Source organism: Neofelis nebulosa, chromosome 13, assembly GCF_028018385.1.
Source record: "Neofelis nebulosa isolate mNeoNeb1 chromosome 13, mNeoNeb1.pri, whole genome shotgun sequence".
Taxonomy (NCBI): domain Eukaryota; kingdom Metazoa; phylum Chordata; class Mammalia; order Carnivora; family Felidae; genus Neofelis; species Neofelis nebulosa.
Genome location: NC_080794.1, coordinates 91,471,556 through 91,492,257, shown reverse-complemented (window position 1 = coordinate 91,492,257; position 20,702 = coordinate 91,471,556). Strand labels below are relative to the sequence as shown.

The 20,702-nt window shown below is 59.1% G+C and overlaps 1 protein-coding gene across 2 annotated transcripts in view; it reads left to right on the top strand.

Moving 5' to 3' along the window:
- The window catches only part of STK32C (serine/threonine kinase 32C), a 78,569-nt gene that overhangs the window by 30,451 nt on the left and 27,416 nt on the right, over nt 1-20,702 (top strand). For both annotated transcript variants that reach the window (XM_058698198.1, XM_058698197.1), the window contains exon 2: nt 16,157-16,212. In XM_058698198.1, coding sequence (XP_058554181.1) covers nt 16,157-16,212 — 56 coding nt within the window. The remainder of the gene's footprint in view (nt 1-16,156; nt 16,213-20,702) is intronic.

Below are 20,702 nucleotides of genomic sequence, written 5' to 3'. Positions count from 1 at the left end.
AAAAATTAAAAAAAAAAACAATAAATGAAAAAAACAAAATTAAAAAATGTAAAGGCAAAGAGCTAACAAACTGACTTTACACATTTTGAAAAGCAAGGACGTGTAACATTTTAATTAGCCATTTAATTTTGCTCTGAACAAATGTTAAGTTTTCAGTAAGACTTTGGGCAATAAGAGCGACTCCTATGTCTTCTCGAAGGCCTTGGAGGTGTGCGAACCTCCTGTGGGGCCCAGAGCCTTGGGTCCGGGCTAGATGGGGCAGCCAATGCGCAACAGTGAGTCACCGCAAGGCACGGGCATAGACGTGGTGCCAAGGAGCGTGTGTGCACTTCATCACCAGCCCATCAGTACAGGAAGGAGGGTGTTCGTTCACGTGCAATAAACGTGAGAGTCCTGCCTTTCAACAACCTGTTCCAGTGAGCACAGACTAATTCGGACCAAAACGTACGCTAACTTTTCTCAGGTATTACTTTCCCATTGTCTACAAAACAAGAAACGGTTGGTGGTCACAAAACTCTACACTCAAAATATTAAAGGGGCGCCTGGGTGGCTCAGTTGGTTAAGTGTCTGACTTTGACTCAGGTCATGGTCTCACAGCTCGTGGGTTTGAGCCCCGCGTCAGGCTCTGTGCTGACAGCTCGGAGCCTGGAGCCTACTTCGGATTCTGCATCTCCCTCTCTGCAACTCCCCCACTCATGCTCTGTCTCTGTCTCTCAAGAATGAATAAACGTTAAAAAAATTTTTAAATATTTATTAATTAACTTATTTATTTATTTTGATAGAGGGAGAGAGCACCTGCAGGGGAGGGACAGAGAGAGAGAATCCTAAGCAGGGTCTGCACTGTCAGCACGCAGCCCAGTTCGGGGCTCCATCTCACGAACTGTGTGATCGTGACCTGAGTCAAAACCAAGACTCAGATGCTTAATTGACTGAGCCATCCAAGCACCCGATTACTGTACCCTTATGTGAAGTCTTAAAATCAGGTAGTGCAAGTCTTCCAACTTTGCTCTTTTTTTAGCATTATTTTTCACTATTCTAGGTCATTTAGATTTGCATGTAAATTTTAGGGTCTGATCACCCCTTTCTGCCCAAGAAAGCCAGCTAAGGCTTTGACTGAAATTGCATTGGTTCTATAACTACCTCTGGGAAAAGGTGGGTCCCGCACAATGTTCACAGTCCCCCGGGAGCAAGGGGCAGTCTCCACTTACCTCAGTCCTGCTTAATCTCTCAGTGGTTTGCAGTGTTACATGGAGGGTCTTGTACAGCTTTGTTAGACATGGTCCTACCTTAAAAGGCCTTTGGTGCTATTGTAAGAGGGACTTGGAAAATCTCTTTTCAATGGCTTGTTGAAAGTACATTAGAAATCCAAAAAAATTTTATTTATAGACCATGTATCACGTAACCTTGCTTAATTCACAGAGCTTTTAGCTCTGGAAGGGGTTTGTAGAGTCCTTAGGATCTTCTCTGTAGACCACTAGGTTGTCTTTTCTGTGGTTTATTTTTAACTTTTCCTATGTCGTGGGCCAGGGCTGCATAACATTAAGGAAAATGATGAGAGTGGACAGCCTTGCCTTGTTCCCCATCTTGGGAGAGAATTCACTGCGTTACAGCTAAATGTGGTCTTAGCTGCAGACTCTGTAGGTGTCCCGTGTGACAGTTAAGAGGTCCCGTTCTCATTTGTGGAGTCTTCATCATGAACACCTGTACATTTTGTCAAACGCACCTCCTGCCTTTGTTGAGGTGATCATAGGGTTGTCCTTCATTCTGTGAGTGTAGTGACTCTTAAGTGATTATTTTTCAAAGTTAAACCAACCTTGCATTCCTGGTGTGTACTTCAGCAGTCATGATGTATTATATTTTTTATATTGCTGCTAATTTGCTAATATTTCGTTAAGGAAGTTTGTGTGTATGCTCACGAGAAATCTCGATCTATGGTTTTCTTGTAATGGCCTTATCAGGCTCCGGTGTTTGGAAAATGCTGATCTCATAAAACAAGTTAGAAGGTGCTCGATTTCTCTATTTTCTAAATGAGCTTCTGTAAGACTGGTATTGTTTCTTCCTTAAAAAACTTGATAGAATTCACCAGTGAAGCCATCTGGGCTGGACTTCTTTTTTACAGAGTGTTTTTCAATTATGAATGCATTATTTAGGAACGATAGACGTGGCACTGTGCAGGTGGTGTGTTTCTTCTTGTATTTATTTGGTAAATTGTGTATTTCAAGGAATTTCTCCATTTACGTAGCATAATTTGTTGACATGAAGTTAGTTCATAATCTTCTTAAATTATTCTTCAGATGCCTGTAGGATGGGTAATGGCATCATTTTTCTAAAATTCTTAATACTTGTGCTTTCTCTCTTATTTAAAAAAAAATCAGTCTTCCAAAGGTTTGTCAATGTTATGAATCACAAAAATAACATTCAGTTTTGTTGTTACTTTTGTTTTTCTGTTATTTGTCTCTAGTTAAGTGGTTTCCATTCTTTACTATTTTCTAATTTCTACTTTGGATATACTTTGTTCTATTCCATCATCTTGTTTATTTTTTTCTTTTTTTTTTTTTTAACTTTTTTTTTTAAACATTTTAATGTAATCTCTATACTGAACATGGGGCTCGAACTCATGACCCCGAGATCAAGAGTCCCATGGTCTCTCCATCGTCTTGTTTTCTGATGTAAGTACTTGGAGCTGTAAACTTCCCTCTTCAAACCACCGTGGCTACATCACTTTTGATATGTTTTGTTTTCAAACGTGTAACGTACCCAACCAAAGAGCCTCAGCACCCAGGGGACCTGCAGAGAGCAGTGGTTAAACTCAGCACCGTAGCAGATTCGCGTCTCTCTGTCCCTGTCGGGCTGGGGAAGAAGAGACAGGAACCTTCCAGCAGACAGTGGGCTTGTGTAGAATTCTGCTTCCAGTAACTACGAAACACATGGTTTTCTAAAACAAACAAGGAATGTTTATTAAAATTTAGCTTTACATAAGTGAAACCGTGGAGTCTGTCCGGCCCCTTTCTCTCGATGCGCCGCGTCCGCGGGATGGGTCCAGGCTGTGTGTAGCAGTCGCCGCCGCATTCTCGTCGTGCCTGGAGTTCTGTGTGGCTACGTCACACCTTAGTATTATCCATTTGACGAAGGCCAAGCGCTTGGGGTCATTTCCAGTTTTGCGCCGCTCTGCCTCTCTTGCACTCGCGTCTCGGCGGGCGTGTGCTGCGTGTGTGCGTGTGGACCGGCCGGGCCGCGCGGCACCCGGAGCCCAGTCTCACTCCCACAGCAACGCGTGTGAGTCCCCGCTGCGCACGGCCCTGCCGGCCTCTGCGTCGGTCACTGTGCTGGCCGTGGGGAGGTCCCTGCCCTGCCCAGTTTCATACCCCTGGTCGCTGAGATGCCCAGCTTGTTTCCGTGTTGACCTGGCACTTGGGTCTCTTCCGCGTGAGGCGCCTATTCAAGAACTTGGCCGTTCTCTGTCTTTTTCTTGCTGAGCTGTCGGAGATGTTTCTGTGCACCGGGCGTCTTTGTCCAGTGTCTGTGTTACGAGTGCATTCTCCCCGCTCTGCGCCCCACGGTGTCCCGTGACCAGCGGTCTGTGGGGGCGAGCAGATGTCAGAGCCGATCCGGGCACGTGCTCTCCACGTTCACTGTCCCGTGTGTCACTCATGTCTCGATAAAGCCGTGAAAATGCCTTGTACTGTAGGCCACCAAGAGAAGCTGGGCCACGTCTGTATGGAGGACGCCTGAAGTGAGTGAGGACACATGGCATTTTAGTGGATGCAAATATCACAGCAATGTCTGTTTCCTCACAACTGATGTTCAGAGTACTGAATTTATTTTTATTTGTTAACTTTTTAATTTTTTTAACGTTTATTTTTGAGAAAGAGAGAGTGCAAGTGAGGGAGGGGCGGGGGGGGGGGACACAGAATCCAAAGCAGGCTCCAGGCTCTGAGCTGTCAGCACGGAGCCCGATGCAGGGCTTGAACCCGTGAACTGTAAGATCATGACCTGAGCCAAAGAGCTTAACCGACCGGGCCACCCAGGTGCCCTCAGAGTCACTGAATTTAGAGAAACAAACAACCTACGGCTTCTGTGGAAGTGGATGGACTGATAGATGATTGACGTGGACGAACAAGGGCCCCTGGAGAAGGCAGGCCACAGCCCGTGGTGGCTTCCCCCACTGGGCACCAGTGTCCGCCGTAAAGCCTAACTGAGGAAGGTCAGTATTGCTTGGGGTAGACATGCAGGGCGAGGGAAGGCACAGACCCGGCAGCGCAAGCGCAGGAGGGCTCTGGTCTGAGTCACAGGCGGCCTCGGGAGTCGGCACTCAAGGGGACGTTAGTAAGAAGGCCACGCGGGCCAGAGAAACGGAGACTCTAATGGTGTATCGGGTCCAGGAGGAGGGGTCGGGGGTGCTGATCCTCGTCCCCCATCCCCTCTGCTGGCTTCGTGCTCCCACGGTAGCCCCAGAAATGGTTCCTTCTGCTCCTTCTGCCCTGCTCTTGCCACCGTGGCGGACACTTCTCCTGAGTTCCGGAAGCCCAGGGCCAGCTCCAGTCGGACAGCTTCGCTCTGACGGGCCAGGCCTGGGCAGTGTGACCCGGGCGGATGCTCAGAGAGCCGGGGGCTCCTGGGCGGAGGGGAGCAGATCCTGGCGCAGTCGGTCCTGCTGCCCCTCGAAGAGGGCAGCAGGATACAGGCTGTCCTGTCCTCCCGGACGGACCCGCGGCTCTGTGGTCATGATGCGCCAGCACCAAGGGAATGGAGGTCCACCTGGAATCCTGTTTTGAAACTGGACTGAGTGTAAATAAAATACAGATTTGATGGGTGGGGCTTGGGTTTGTATGAATTTAACACAGTTTAATGTTGTTCTAAAGCAAAGGGGTCAGAATGAAGCTGCCTTAGCCACACATGTGATTTCTTTTTTTTTTTATTATTATTATTTTTTTTAAGTTTATTTATTTTTGAGACAGAGACAGAGCATGAACGGGGGAGGGGCAGAGAGAGAGGGAGACACAGAATCGGAAGCAGGCTCCAGGCTCCGAGCCATCAGCCCAGAGCCCGACGCGGGGCTCGAACTCCCGGATCGTGAGATCGTGACCTGAGCTGAAGTCGGACACTCAACCGACTGAGCCACCCAGGCGCCCCACGTGTGATTTCTTATGTTTTCCATTAAGAAAAGATAGGATTAGTGACTGTCCTGCCCCCTTCCCTCCCACCTAGGGTGATCACCTTGAAATAGGAAAGTCGTCTGAACCCCATTCGTATCTGGTTGGCCCCCTGGCCAGCTTTGGGGCGACTGTGAGGTCCGGTGTGTGTGCATGCGGGAGCCTAGCCGTGCTGGTTCTGGCAGTCCTCCCTCCGCGGAGCACGCACCCACCGATGAGTCCAAGCCCCTGGGACGCCCCCTCTTCCGCACAGGGCCTGCCCTGACCACCGTCCCCACACATGGGGCCATCTGTGTGGGGCCATGCAACAGCAGCCATGCCCCCTACGTGGCCTCAGCCCACTCGGTCGTGGCTCACTTCCAGAAACAATTACTATTGCTTTTACTGAAGTGAAAGTCACATCACATACAACTAGCCATTTTATTTTATTTATTTATTTAAAAAAAATTTTTTTTGTAACGTTTATTTATTTTTGAGACAGAGAGAGACAGAGCATGAACGGGGGAGGGTCAGAGAGAGGGAGACCCAGAGTCCGAAGCAGGCTCCGGGCTCCGAGCCGTCAGCACAGAGCCCCACGTGGGGCTCGAACTCACGGACCGCGAGATCATGACCTGAGCTGAAGTCGGACGCTTCACCGACTGAGCCACCCAGGCGCCCCTAAAACCAGCCATTTTAAAGCGACCAGTCGGCAGCATCTTGCACATTTTGCAGCGTTGTGTTAGGACCACCTCCGACACCCAGTTCCGAGATGTTTTCCCCGCGGAAACCGGTCCCGCTGGCAGCCGCGGCTGCGGTCTGCTCTCTGGTCCACAGGCCGCCCATCGTGGGCACTCCTGGTCGGTGACATCGCGCAGGGCCTGTCAGTTCGGGCCCCTGTCACCCAGCGCCAGGGTTTCAAGGCCTGTCTCCGTTGCAGCAGGTGCCAGAGCGCCACCCCGTCTGGTGGAGGAATAATACCGCATCGTGTGGCTTACCGCCCACAAGCTGCGGGGCACTCAGGCTGTCCCCACCTGTTGGCTGTTTCGTGGGTCCCCTGTCCGTGGTGCGCCTCTCACCATGAGCGCCCGGGCTCCCTTCCCCCTCTGCTCCCTCAGGCGCCTCTGCCCCGCGGTCCTGCTGCACCTGCACGGTGAGCCCCGTACCGCCTCCGGCCTGCGCACGTTTTCTGGAGCGAGGCCGGGGTCCTGAGTCGCATCTCCTGAATTTCAAACGTGGGATTCTCGTGCACAGCAGGGACGCTGCCCCAGCCCGAGCTGAACCTCCTCCAGTGGCGCCATCCCTGTGCTCCCTCAAGGTGCCCGCCAGCTGGATTCTGCAGCCACTTTAGAAACCTGTCCCAACATGGGGCACCTGGGTGGCTCAGTCGGTGAAGCGCCGACTTCGACCCAGGTCATGATCTCGCGGTTTGTGAGTTCGAGCCCCGCATCGGGCTCTGTGCTGACAGCTCAGAGCCTGGAGCCTGCTTCGGATTCTGTGTCTCCTTCTGTCTCTGCCCCTCCCCTGCTCACACTCTGTCTCTCTCTGTCTCAAAAATAAATAATAAAACATTAAAAAAAAAAAACCTTTCTCGATATGCACGCGCACCAGAACAGCATGCTATATAGCCTCGCTTGTGTTCGAACTTTATAGAGAGACCATCTGTTGCCTTCTGGGGCTTGCTTGAGGGGTTCCCTGTACCCCTTGAGTTGTGTGGCGCTTCTAGGCTCCTGGCTCACGGCACAGGGAGTGTGAGCTGGGCCTGGCCGGGGCCGGCCCCCGGTGTCCCCTCCGTGGCCTGCCCGTGCCCTGACTTTGCACACAGGCGTGCCCGTCCCACCTGCAGGCTCAGCGGCCAGCCTCAGGGTCACGGGGCACCGGATGTACTTGTGTGGGGTGGATTCGCTGAGACAAACCCAGCACCAGAGCCCCAGGACCCTCTTTCTCTGTCAGTTTGAGAAAATAAGACCTCTTCTCGCGTTGCAAGCAGAAGCTTCTTGGGCCGTGCAGGGGGATGATAGACTGTTCTGGGACCCCATGGGCTTGAGGAGCTGGGCAGAGGCTTGTGCACTGGGCTCTGCAGAAGACCCGGGCCCCTCGTCCAGTCCCGTGTCCTTTCTTCCTGCGTCTGCTGTGACCGTGCTGCGGCCCGGCTCGGGCCGGGCCGCGTGGGGCAGGTGTGGGCTGCCGTGCGGGTGGAGGCGGAGGGCAGATCGTCACCTCCGAGGTTCCCCAGGACCAGCAGTGCCACCCTTCGGGATCGCTGGTGTGACAAGCGCGGGTGCCAGACTGGCCTGCTGGCTCCCAGAGCGGAAGCAGTGACCACAGCTTCAGGGTCTGTGCTTGTAGCGGCTGCTGTGGTATCTGGGGCTGCCTTCAGCCGGGCCCGTGTCCCCGTGCCCCCCGCACACACACGGGAGCCTGTGATGGGCAAATGGTGCCCACATGGCTGCTGTGGCCCAGGCAAGGAATGCGGAGGGCAGGGCCCTGCTGCAGATGCTGTGTCCGGGCCTGAGCTGGGCACCCTGTGTATCTATATGCTCCTCCGGTCCCTGGGTGACGGGTTGGGAAGCAGACCCTGACTGCAGCCCCCAGGGACTGGCCAGCTGGGGGCCCTGGCTTCCTGAGGGGGGCCCAGGCTGGCCCTCCTATGGGGCCCTGTGCCCTCCTGAGCATTGCACACACACCCCATGTGACTTCCTGGCTCTGGAAAGACTCGGTCTCCTCCGCGTTGTGGTTAGAGCTTGCCCGTGGTGCGGGAGCCTGTGTGTGCGTGGCAGGGGTGCGGGGTGGGGGGGCTGGGGCAGTGACCCTCGCCCAGGACACAGGAGCTGGCTGAAGCTGGGGGCTTAGCCGTGAGCAGAGCCCGGAGACCCCCTCTCCCCGGCTGGTCCACACCGCTGACATCAGGAGTCCTGTGTTCTGAGCAGGACCCGTTCAGAAACCACCTTTGTCTGCACCCTGGCTGGGCTTTGTGGGGCGGTCCTGCGGGTGTCTCTGAGGTTTGGTGGGTGAGGCCCCGCCCAGGCTGCTCTGGCAGCTGTCGTGTCTGTGGAGGCGTGGAGGACGCGCCCCCGTTTGCGGGGACGGCTCTGATACGGGAGCCCCTGGCCTGTGAGCAGGGCTTTGCCCGTCCCTTCTTCCCTGAATCACACTTAATGCTGTTTGTGTTGTGTGGCTCTGGTGACGTGGCCCTGTCCTCCCAGTGGCTGGGAACTATGGCAACAGCCCCCAGGCTGCAGCAGGCGGGAGGAAGAGCCAACCAGCCGCCACATAAAGACCCACCGAGCTGAAAATGCTGGGCCCGTTCGTCGAAGGCACCTGCCTTGTAGGGAGCCACATCCCAGAAAGTCTGCGGGTCGCATTTCTCAGGGAAACGGCAGGGAAAGCTCTAGAATATCCAGGCGCTTTCCCCAGACACTTGGCTGCACCCACCTTGGTGGAGGGGGGCCACGCACGGCCAGTGTCCCCGCCTGGGCAGGGGTCTCTGGCGAGGCTGGCCGGGAAAGGAGTTTCGTGGCCTCGTGGGCAGCTCAGCAGCTCCACGCATGGTCGGACAGGCTGCAGTATTAGCGCCTGGTCAACCTGTGCAGCAGAGCCCCCAGCCTGAGCCTGCGACTGGGGGTCCCGGGTCCACGGGGCGGCTCACGGGTACCCCAGGGACTGGTGGCCTTGACCCTCGGGCCTCTCTTGGCGTCGGAAGAGGGGCTCGGCTGACGAGGGGCTGGGCAGTGGGGTGTCAGGCCTGGGCTGCTGCCACCGGCGGGAGCCTCGGCGACCAGGGTGGAGGGTGGGCAGGGCGGTGGGGGCTCCAGGGCCCGGTGGACAGGGGTGATTGGGCTCTCGGTGCCAGAACACATGACGGGGACTGACATTGAGGCTGCATTATTGAGGCTGGTCCAGGAGGGCTCGACGGCCAAAGCGAGTGTGAAGCACCCCACTTGTCCCCTCCCAGGGGCTGAGGCCTCCCCACCCCTAACCCCCCTGGTCTCCCTCCCCCGGGACCCCCGAGCCTGCGCCCCCTCTTCTGGGCACTGCTGCTTGGTGGCCCGGGAACCCCGGTGCCCCCTTGCTCCAGCCTCTGAGGTTCTCCCACTTCCTGGGAGGCCCTGGTCTGTGGGGAAGGGGGTGGGGCCTGCAGGACTGTGCCTGGAGCCCAGAGGCTGCAGGCAGATGGAAAGACAGAGGGACGGGCTTTCTCTAGCCCCTGGCCTGGCTGAGCATCTCTCACCGAGTGTTGACCTCTGACTTGCATCCTGGGATTTGTCCATATCCCTAGGGACTTGGGAACCCCTGTTCCCCCCTGGGAGCCAGTGTCCTAGGGGACTCCCAGCATGTGACCTGGGACCCCCCTCAAGTGTGGCTGCTGCCACCAGGACCTGAGCCGCCCTGGCTTCTGAGTCTGTCTGCGCTGCTGGCTATGGGGCCTGGGCCGGTGCTGACATGGGCCGGGGGGGGGGGGCTGCTTGCCCCCCAGAGCCAGCTGTGCTCTGCTCCTTCCCAGGGCCAGCTCTCCCTTCCGAGCACCCAGGAGGCATATGCATGCCAAATCCGGGCATGCTGGGTTGGGGGGGGGGTTCCTGACAGGGCAGGGAGGGAGAGGGACTCAGAGGTCAGACCAGAGTTGGGTCAGGAGCGGGGGTCTGGAGCCAGTTTGCTTTACTGGGCAGACCTGCCTCGTGGTTCAGGACTCAGCTACTCCAAAGGCCTGTTTCCCCCCTCCTCAGCCCCCCACCCCACCCAGCTCCTGGGTCCTCAGTGCACTCCTGTGTCCCTATGTGGCTGAACCGGGGGCCCCCAGGGCAGATTCCACCGCCGCGTGTTATTGGGGTGTTCGAGGTTGGTCCTGATGGTGGCACTGGTAGGGGGCTGAGCACCTGGGAGAGGGAGGTGGCCAGGGGTGGGCCTTGAGTAGGACCCCTCTGGGCGTCCCCGGGGGAGGCCCTGCCACCCGCAGCCACGGGAGGCGGCCTGGCCAGAGCACCAGGTCCTGTCGCACAGACTCCCCCCTCGGATGGTGGAGGGGCGGGGCCCCAGGCAGAGATGCATTATTGATCTGGCTGTTGCCTTAGTCACTGATTTATGAAGGTTTCGGGTGCCGTCTGAGGATGTCTGTGCCTAACGCCGGAACTGAACTGCAGACTTTGCGGACCGGATGGGATCTGGGGTAAACAGTGCTGCTCTGGGAAGGTATCACTAGTTGGGTTTCTGGGCCAAGGCTTTTACTGAAAGCAGACGGGGGAGGGGGGTCTCTCCTGGGGTCCAGTCGGGGGCAGGAAGGCATCAGCACCCCTGGCTTCTCCAGTCACCCAGGTCCCCAGGCCTAGGCACTTCCTGGGCATGAGAAGGGGCATTATTCCAGAACCTAGGACCCCAGAGGCCTCGGCACAGTCTCTTGGCTGGTACACATCCTCGCTGCTGTGTCTGTTCCTCAGAAAAGACAGGGTGGGTGTGTTGCTCCTGCCGCCCTGGGCAGGGCACTGAACTGGGAAGGGCAGCTGCGCCCGCCCCCCTCCCCCCCCCCGGCATCCCACGCTGGGGCAGGTGCACGAGTGCTCAGAGGGGCCAGCGGAGGCTCCCTGCAGAAGGGCCCAACGGCTGAGCAGCTGGCAGGGAGGGAGTGGGGTGCAGAGGGGATCCAGATGGAAGGAAGGGCAGGCTGAGAGGCCCGGGTCTTTGGGTTGTGGTGCTGGCTCCCCGAGGCCCTTGCTCTTCTGCCCCGAGGGGCCCGGGGTCCTTCACCCGGAGTCTGCTGTGACTCTTCAGCTGTTTCCTCGCCTGGAAAAGGGGAGCATCCACCCCTTACCTGGTGGCTCTGAGGACTTGGTGGGATCAGAGCGGGAGGGCTTCAGAGAGTGCCCGCTCGTGGCACCTGCTGGTCCTGGTTCCCGGCAGAGCCGGTGGCCTTGCAGGACAGCTGGTGGCAAGCCGGTCGAGGCCTCAGTGGTGACCGTGCCTGCCGGTGACCCGCTTGTGCAGGGGCCGGCCCGTGCGCCCGGAGGAGGCAGGGATTTCCGCAGAGGCCACGCAGACCCTGCAGAGGGCCGGCCTCAGCCAGACTGGATGGTTTTCTGCGGGAGTTTTCTGGGTCATAGGACGTAAGACAAAATGGAATCGACTTCTGAATGAATTGCAGCGACTCGTGATGTTTGATTTATGATTGCAGCTTTCCCAGTATCCCCACTTCTGGCATGGAATTCACCCGAAGACGCTCTGAGGGCCGGGCCTCTCCTGGGTGACCACAGAGGCAGGCCGGGAAGGGGACTCGTCCCGGGGCCACGGGCAGGCCACCTTCCACACGGGGCCCACCTGCCAGGCCCTGAAGGCGTCAGGAGCAGGCTGGCCTCTGGGTCTGCAGGGGCCCCCTCCCCCACCCCGTGGCGCGGGCAGTGTCACCAGTGACAATAGCGGTGACTCACGGCCCCGCAGCGGCTCTATTTTTGCCCTCCCCGGGCTCACCTCCTCTCCCGCTCTCCTCCTCGCTGGGGACGCTGGCTTATGAACCTGCTGGGCCTCACGGCTGCCCAAGGACCTGAGCCCACTGAGCCCATAGCAGTTGACGGGTTCCTCTGCCCACTGAGGGCGAGCGCTGAACTCCGGTCGGCAGACCGGTGTTATTTTTAGGGAAAAGTGTTCAGAGAGCACCTCACATCGTCTTTGGATTTGAGGCGACTGCACGAGGGCCTCCTGTTGGCTGTCACTGCTGCTCACCGAGCATGCGACCAGCGTCACGCTCTGGGGGTGACCCCCTCCGTCTCCTTCCAGCCACCTGTGTGACAGTGGCCAGGCCAGCGGGTTAGGTCAGGTCGGGTCGGGTCACTGGGAAACCAGAAGGATTTCATGAGTCTTACCGGAACAAGGCTGTGGGAGCATCGATTGCCCAGCCTTTTCCCCGGCGGTGGTTGTGGCGGCTGAGAAGCTCTGAGAACACCTTGGGGAGGTCTGTCTGGGCATCAGGCTTCACCTAGTTTCTTTCTTTTAAAAAACTTTTTTTAGTGTTTATTTATTTTTGAGAGAGACAGAAAGAGCACGAGCAGGGGAGGAACAGAGAGAGAGGGAGACATAGAATCCAAAGCAGGCTCCAGGACCCGAGCTGTCGGCACAGAGCCTGACGTGGGGCTCGACCTCACAAACCGGGAGATCCTGACCTGAGCCGAAGTTGGATGTTCAACCGATGGAGCCCCCCAGGCGCCCGAGATGACCTATTTTCATAGCAATGCGGGGCTCTGTGATTGCCAGCTCGGCAAAATAAAGGCCTTCCTTGAAGAATAGATTTTCTTAAACCTTTGTGTTTTAAATATTCACCTGCACCAGGGACAGCCTGTGTCCGTGTGTGGCAGGAGCCCTGGCGGAGGCTGAGCTCAGAGCTGGCCGCCTCCTCGCAGGCACGGCTGCACCTGTGGCGCTTAGATTTCTGAGCAGGAGGAACAGAAACGTCCGATAGGACCGTGGGGGCAGAGCTACCCTTGACCTACGGGGTCAGAGGTGTCTCACGGCGGGGGGGGGGGGGGGGGGAGGAGGGGGAAGGTGTGCCGACAGCGTCACACAGCCACAGAAATCACATGTGAGGTGCAGCAAACTGGCCTCGGTCAACCATACTCCAGGTACTCCCGGCTCACGACCTCATCTCTGGGCCCAAATGTCTCCCCAGTGACCTTGGAAAAGGTAGCAGTCCCACCCACCCCTCTTCCTGCTTTATTTTTCTCCCAGGCACCAGGCGCCGTATTTGTCTGCTGGCTTGGAGTCTGTCGCCCACGATAGTGTCCAGCCTGGGAGGGCCCCTCCCTGCCTTCCCCCAGGGCCCAGGACAGACCTGGCCTGTGGTTCCTGCAGCAGCCTCTGACCTTGGCTCTCTCAGCGGGGCCCAGCCTCCTGAGCAGATCTGTGGCCAGAGCCTGCACTCGGAGGACGCCAAGGCCCAGCCCCAAATGGCCTAAGAGAAGCAGAGTGTCCCCTGCAAGATGGGGGTGCCCGAGGGCCCCCGGTGCCAGGTGCAGGAGAGCAGGGCCCTCTGGGGCTGCAGGTGTGCCCAGGGGACGAGAGGGTAGAGACTCCCAGGGACCGGGGTGGTGACCTGTGTCTGTGGGGAGCAGAAGGTTTGCCTGCGGGACAGCAGCGTGGCCTCCAAGGCTTGGGCTCAACCCCACAAGGAGCTGGGCCCGAGGCTTTGCACCCAGTGGTGGGGCCCGTCAGGAGCTGAGGGTGGGGTGGGGGCGGGGCAGACAGGCGGGGCTGGAGGCCACTGGGCTTGCGCCCTCCTGGGACACCGCATGGCCCCCACCCAGGGTGAGAACCAGCCTTCCTCTGGGCTCCATTTGCCTGGTGGCTGCAGCCCCCCTCTCTGGGTTGAGCAAACATGGACCGAGCCCACCCCCCTGCGTGGGGCCCCATCCCCCACGCCCTCCTGGTGTGTTCCTCGCGAATCTGGGGGTCGGTGGGCTCCTGGGGGCCCCAGCCCTTTCCTCCTGTTGGTGAGACCCGCTGGGTTCAGTGTTTGGGGGAACTTCACACTTTATCGGCACGGACTCTCCTGAACCCTGTGGACTTCTGGATGGTGGCGTATACGCCGTGTGGGCTTCTGCGCATCCACCTGATGCAACACGGCGCACTCCGCCACATCCGTCCACCGCTACTCGGGCAAACCCTGGCGGTGGATCTCCTCTTCACCCTGCCTCTGGATGCCCGAACGAAAGTCAGCACCTCCTTTAGGAGCCAGAGTGGGGCTGACGGCGGCAGGATGCTGGGCGGGGGCAGTTAGGGGAGGTCCCGGTCCTGTCCACAGTGGATCCAGAGCCCACGTGGGGGAAGGGACCCAGAGCAGCAGCTGGTTCTCGGTTCCACCTGGAGGGTCTCCGGAGCACATGTGAGCCGCTGGGTGCAGTGACGGGGGCCTGGGCGCCGGGACGGAGCAGCCGGTCCGAGGGGTGACCCGAGGAACCTCCACTTAGCAGAGGACAGAGTGCCTCTGGCTACTCAGTGGGGCTTGAGGCTCCCCTGGTGGGGTCCGGGCCGGCTGCTCCTCTGAGCAGGGTCACTGTGGGCAGAGCTACCGCCCTCTGGGACGGCCTCGCTCACGGCTGCTGGCCCCGATGGGATGCCCGCCCTGCCCAGCCCTGGGCCTGCCCGGGGACCCCTCCCGGCTCGCCGGCCTCGCCTGTCCAGCAGCTACGGCTGGGGTTCCCGTCCCACCTGTGTCTCCCCTGTGAAGCTTCCACGTGGCCGGCTCAGTGCCCTGCCTGCTGTCTGGGAATCCCGTCGTGCACCCCCCGACCCTGGGGTCTTAGGAAGTGCTCAAAACCACAGGGTGCTGTGCACTGGGTTACACGTCCCCCCTTCCCTGTCCCAGAAGCGGGCCCAGGGAAGGCCACGGGGCTAGCCAGTGTGGAGCCAGGCCACAGCTCCCCACAGTGCTCGCACTCTCTGCTTCCATGCCCCCCAGACCTCTGAGCGCCTCTTCCCCGCGGCCTCTCCATCCAGGAAGCCCGCCATGATAACCTAGCTTTCCAGGGCATAAAAGTGCAGGGAGAAGCATGGTGCGGGTTCCCTTGTGCTCCTGACCCGTGGTTTCATACACCTTGGTTCCTGTTTTCCTGTTCTGTTCCTCTCCTGGAAGGACCTGAAGTCCAGGATTTGTGGTTTCTCTAAAACCAGGGACTGTGCTGGCTGAGCCCCCTTGCTAACCCTTGGCCCGGTGGTGCCCCTACTCGGGGCCCAGCACCGTGCCGGCCGAACCCTAACTTCTCCTCCGGGGCTCGCTGGGCTGGACCTCCCAGCGCCACGTGCTGGGCCTTGTATGGCAGATGCCCTCCGCAGGCCCAATGTGCTGTTCTCGCTCTCGGGGTGGGAACGCCACGGCCCTTGTCTGCCGCTCCCTGTAGGGGCGGCCCAGGCCCCAGGGCTCGTGGGCATCTGGAGACCCCGAGTTTCTGACAGGTGTTGGGGGGCACATGGAGCCAGGTTTGCCCGGTGCACAGGCATGGGGGGCACGGACTTGGAGATGCAGACCTAGGGGGGCACGGACTTGGGGACGTAGACCTGGGGAACAGAACTTGTTCCTAGGGGGGCACAGACCTGGGGCACAGGTGGGGCCCAGCTGGTGGCCTGAGAGTCAGCTGGGGGAGCCCCAGCCAGGACGGGGAGGGGGCAGGTGTAGAAAGCAAGGCTGGCTGGGGCTGCCTGGAGCCCGGAAATGCAAGAGGGAAGGAAACACGGCATCAGGTTGAGAGCAGAAGCGGGAGCCCCGGACTGGCGACTCCAAACTGCTCTCACTCACAGGTTAACGCTCCCCGGGGCACTGTGTGTGCCTGGCGGGGAGCATCTTTCCTGAGAGTTGTGACAGTTAACAAGGCTGCGATTTCTAATGACCCCTTTCTCTGGGAGGGGTTCATGTCTGGACAAAGTTGATAGAAACCAGGATCTGGGTGGTTCCCCCGTGGTCCCCACAGGCCCGGGGACCGCCCTTCGGAAAGTCCCTGTTATTCACCCTGGGCCTGTGGCAGGCTCCCCTTTAGCTCATTCAGCGAACCCACAGGCGACCACCCCCGGGAGATGCGGCAGGAGGGTGGGGGGCCTGCTTCCAAGGCTCGGGGCACCTGGGACCCCTGGGACCCTGCTTGCAAGGCTTCATGCGTCGGGTGCAGCTTTCAGGAGGGGGTGTCTGGGTGCCTGGGACCGAAGAAGGGCTGTTCCGGGCACCATCGGCTCTGTTCACGCCCCATCCCGGCTGTGGGTCCGTGGGTGTGGTGGCCTGGCCTGACCCCGCAAGGAACCCAGAACAAGGGACAGCATGGCCCCTAGGACCCACCTCTCTGCCCTGGCCCAGGCGCTCCCTGCTTTGCACAGGAGCCTGACTTCCGCCTTCAGCCGTCACCCAGGCCCACTTCCAGGGTGAAGTGTGTCACTGGGGGGCCGCAGGGGACTCTCTGCAGTGGTGGGGGGTGGCCTCGGGGGGCTGCTCCAGCCCCAGGCGTGTGGAGGGCACGGGTCTTTCTGCCACCTGACCCGGCATCCCTCTGTTTTTTCTGCAGTGAACTTCGACCACTTCCAGATCCTTCGGGCCATCGGAAAGGGCAGCTTCGGCAAGGTAAGGCGGAGCCAGCAAGGAGGCCATGACGGGACCAACCCCTCTGCCCGCCAGCTCTGGAGAGGCCGGCCCCAGCTGTGCCTGTCGGGGGGCCCTGTGGACAAGCTGGCGACGTGGGGGGTGTCGGGGCACTAGGGAGCCTCACTCAGGAGCACTAGGGTCTTTAGTCCAGGTCTTTGGGGGGCTTGTAAGTCAGCCGGGGGCTGAGGGTGCAGACGGCACAGCTCTGGGCTCCGCGGGACCGAGACCCTGACCCCTGCTCTCCAATGGGGCGGCTTTCCTTAGAAATGGGCCGGCTCGCGGCCTCAAAGGGAAGTGTCGTAGAAGCCCCTGCTGTGGGGAGGGGGTGGCGGCAGATGTCCAGTGTCCGGGAGCCGCTGGGACACTCGGACACCATTGTTGCAGTTGGAGCCCAGAGGCCAGGCAGCTTCTCCAGGGGAGCAGAAGGCAGGACTGGGGTGCAGGGGAGCACGGGTCTCACCCAGAACAGCCGTGCTGCTGGCTCCTCGAAATAGGCCTGTGCGGAGACCGTCTCCAGTTCCTTCTGGCCACATCTAACTTCCTGATTGCTGCCTCCTAATGTCTAGAGATTGGGGGTAATTATAACTCAAAGAGGCTTAACGAGCGCTCCGGGAAGGTTAAAATTAGCTCTCGGGACTCTGCCTTGATGGGTCTGTCGTAAATGGGTCACTTCTGAATGGATAGTTTCTTTTCGGCAGATAAGGAGGCTTGGCAGATGAGGCCTTTGGCCCCCTCTCCGCACAGCTGTGTGGGTGCTGTGGCCCAGGCCGCCCAAGGCCTGGGCAAGTCATAAACCGGGGCAATTAGCTCCTTTGCAGGAGTTCACTCAAGCACTCTTTCATTAGGGAGAGAGTATTTTAACATCTGCTGGTCAGGCTGACCTCTGCCCTCCCTGCTTCTCCCAACTGAGTGTAAATTCTGTCCCCTAGAGCCACAGAGAGCGTGGGGAAGGTCGAGGGGCAGACAAGGTGGGGCTTAGGGTTAGGGTTAGTTAGGCATTGGAGGGCACCAACCCTGACCCGGATTCAAGACTGGCTTCTATGGGGAAACATGGAAGTCATGCAGACATTTGGAAACGGACTGAGGAGTGGTGTTGGGGACCGACCTGGGGCAGCCACTTCACTGTCCCCCCACTCCCCATCCCTACCATCCCCCCATACGCTGCTGAGCAGCACCACCCCCCACAGCGTCTGCAGAACCCCAGGGTTCTGGCTCCTCTGACCAGTTCTTGGCTTTAAAAGCCAGCTGGCCACAGGGTCCCGGAAACAGAGCTCTGCGGGGTGGTGAGGTGGGGAGGGAAGGGAGCCACAGGGTCCTGCTGAGACTTTACCCTTAGAAGCTGCCGTGTAGTGGGAGGACTCCTTCCTGCTCCCTAACGAGGTTGCAGCTGAGGGGTGCCGTGTGCTGGACGGGTTTCCGGACTGTGGACAGACCTGGGCTTTGGTCCTTCCGGCTGTTCTCGGGGGCTAGGGCGGTGACCCCACTGGAGAAGGAATGAGGATTTGGAGGCTCGCCACAACCGGCTCCAAGTGTGTGTGGCTTGGCCCAATGTGCCTTTCTGTGCGCGGCCTTATTTCAGATGTCTGCATAGACTCAGCCCCACGTGGACACCACAGTCAAGACTGGCCTTGTAAGAATGACTCTGAAAGCCACTCTTGGTCGAGTGGGTGTAAACATTCGGAGCTCACGCATGCCCCTCAGTGAATGGGAGCAAAGCGGTTGGTGCGTTTGGTGTGAGCAGTTACCTTGTGGCTGCCCCGCCCTTCGGGACAATAGCTCCGGAAAATGGATTATCCAAGCTTGCTGTACCCGGTCCTTGGGTACAAAGACTGCTTAATGTTTTCGTTCCTGTTTTTTCCTAGGTTTGTGTGTGTGTGTGTGTGTGTGTGTGTGTGTGTGTGTGTGATAAATTACACGTAACAGGAAACGTTCCATTGTAACCATTTGTAAGTGTGTGGCTCAGGGCCGTGGAGCGGGTTCACACTGCTGTGCGAGAAACCCCTCCGTCCACCTCCGTCGCCTCGACTCCTTTCCTCTAGTAAAACCGAAACTCTGCCCCTATTAACCACCACCTCCCCTTTCCCTCCCAAGTTCCCGATTCTTGGAGAAATCACGTCCCGGGGAGCGTGGGAGCAGGTGGTGCGAGTCCACCGTCTCGATGCCGAGAACCCCCGGCTCGTGGGTCGAGGAGCCTTGTCCCGGCTCTTCTGACCAGGCGGGGAGCCTGGGAGCGTCCCCAGTGCAGGAGGCCGGGAGGGCGGCCGCTGCCACGGACCCTCGAGCGTTGCGCGTGCCTGGGCTGGGGGCCGGGGGAACCGGCGCGCCCAAGCGTGTGTGAGCCCAGCTGCGTGCCTCGCTCCGGGACAGGTGACAGCTCAGGTGAGCAGGTGGAGCAGGTGCGCGCCTCCGCGGGGACGAGTGTGACAGCCATTGGCAGGCGCTGTCTGCCGGTGCCCTGGGCCTCCGGTGGCAAGTGAGCCTTAGTCCAAGTGAGCCACACAGGGGACGGTCAGGTGGGAGGAGAAGGGCCCGGGGAGCCGTCCGCGCCGCTCTCACCAGGCAGCGCTCTGATTGGCTGGGTGCGGCCCTGTGCTGCGGCCCGGCACCAGTCACGCGGGGGTGCTGGGGCACTTTGATTGGCCCTGGCGGTCACGTGAGCCGGCCGGGTTGAGGGGGGCAGAGTGGTGCCCACAGTGGCTGCGAGCACGGAACTGCGAGGCTCTGTGACCCCTGGGGCCTCATGTCACGTCCGCGCGTCCCGGCCGGGCTGCTGGGCGGGGGCCCTTCTGTGCTCCTCCCCAAACCACCCCAAACCCTCTGCGGGGCTGCGCCCGAACCCTCCCCGGGGCAAGGGGCGGCCCTGCCTCCCCAGCTGCCCTTTCCCTGCGGCCGTGACACTCGAGGGCCGGGCACACCGCCTTTTCGGGGTGGATGTAGTGGGGGTCGGTAAGGTGCACCCCTTCCCGCCCCCTCCCCGCCCCAGCCTCCCGCTGCTTCTCCTTCCAGCTCCCTCCGGCCCCCTCCCTTACCCAGGCCGTCCAGGACTGCCCTTCCCAAACCCTCCCTGCCGCTTCCCCGCCCCCAGCCTGTCCCCTCCCCGCCCCAGCCTCCCCCTGCTTCTCCTTCCGGCCCCCTCCGGCCCCCTCCGGCCCCCTCCCTTACCCAGGCTGTCCTGGACCGCCCCTCCCGCGCCCTCCCTGCCCCTTCCCCGCCCCCTGTCGCCTCCTGCCCGCCCCCAGTCTGCTCTCTCCCCGCCCCTAGCCTGTCCCCGCCCCGCTCCCGAGTGCCACCGCACCCCCCCCTCCCCCCCGCCCCTAGCCTCCTCCTCCCTGCCCCCCTCCCCTCAGCTTTGTGCCCCTGAGGCGCTCGAGTCAGCCCTGCGCCCTTGCTTTAAGACCTCTATTACTGTGTTTAGTCAGAACAAAGCAAACACTCAGGGTTGGAAAAGACTTGTTCACTCCATCAGAAATTTAACCTTGCACCTGGCCTCACTGCCCCTGGGCCACTGGCGGGCTGCCCTGTCCCTCCCTCCCTGGGGACCCCAGGGTCTGTACTGGCTTCCTACCCCCTACCACTAGGGGGTCTTCTAATCAGTCGTCCCCCTCCCGCCCCCCTGCTCTTACAAGATGCCTGCTGTCCTCACGTATGTTTCCAACTGAACTTTTACCTAAGTTTTGTCATGATCAAAAGAAACATGAAATCTGGGTAGGAATTACATGTAAAGATTAAGAGAAGACTGATCTGTTACCTAGCTAGAGATCTAGTATATTTTTGTTCAAATGTTGTCATATATTTTCATATTAATCCCTCACGATTTACTGTTTATTATATATCATTCTTGTAGTTATCATATGTTGAGCTGTTGTGCACATCGTCTCTTTTTGTTATTGTGAATAGATTTTATTTTCTAAGTTTTTTTCCAGCGTATTGGAAAGTGGAGACCCTGTCACCCTCCTACCCCTGTTCCCCTACGGCTTCTGCTGCCCTCTGACTGCCCTCCCTTGGCTGCTGTGGCCGAGGACTTGAACGGTCACTGGCTGCGGCTGATGTACCCAGCAGGGGTGGGGGGTGTGGAGTGGGGGGGTCTGGCTTGGCCAACCTGTACTCCCACTCCTGACTGAACCAGGGGCATTTGGGACTAAATGTCCTCCATGCTGGAAGGTCTGGGGTCCCGGTGATGCTGTCTCTGGCGCAGAGGCTGGGTCCCCACTCATGATGGGCTACAGAGCCTCCTTGAAGTGTGCACCTGGTCAGGCCACTGGATCGTCAGGAAGCAAAGGTTGAGGCAACAGACGGGCACAGCCCTTTATAGGAAGCAAAGGCCTGGCTCCTGGGCATGGGGTGTCCCTTTGTGAGTGCAGAGTCCCCTGACCTGGGTGCATTCTTCGCAGTGGTCACGATGTGGTATTTGAGCGGGAGTGTCCCAGCCTTTGTCCCGTACCCCATCCCCTTTTGGCCCCGTGGCCTGG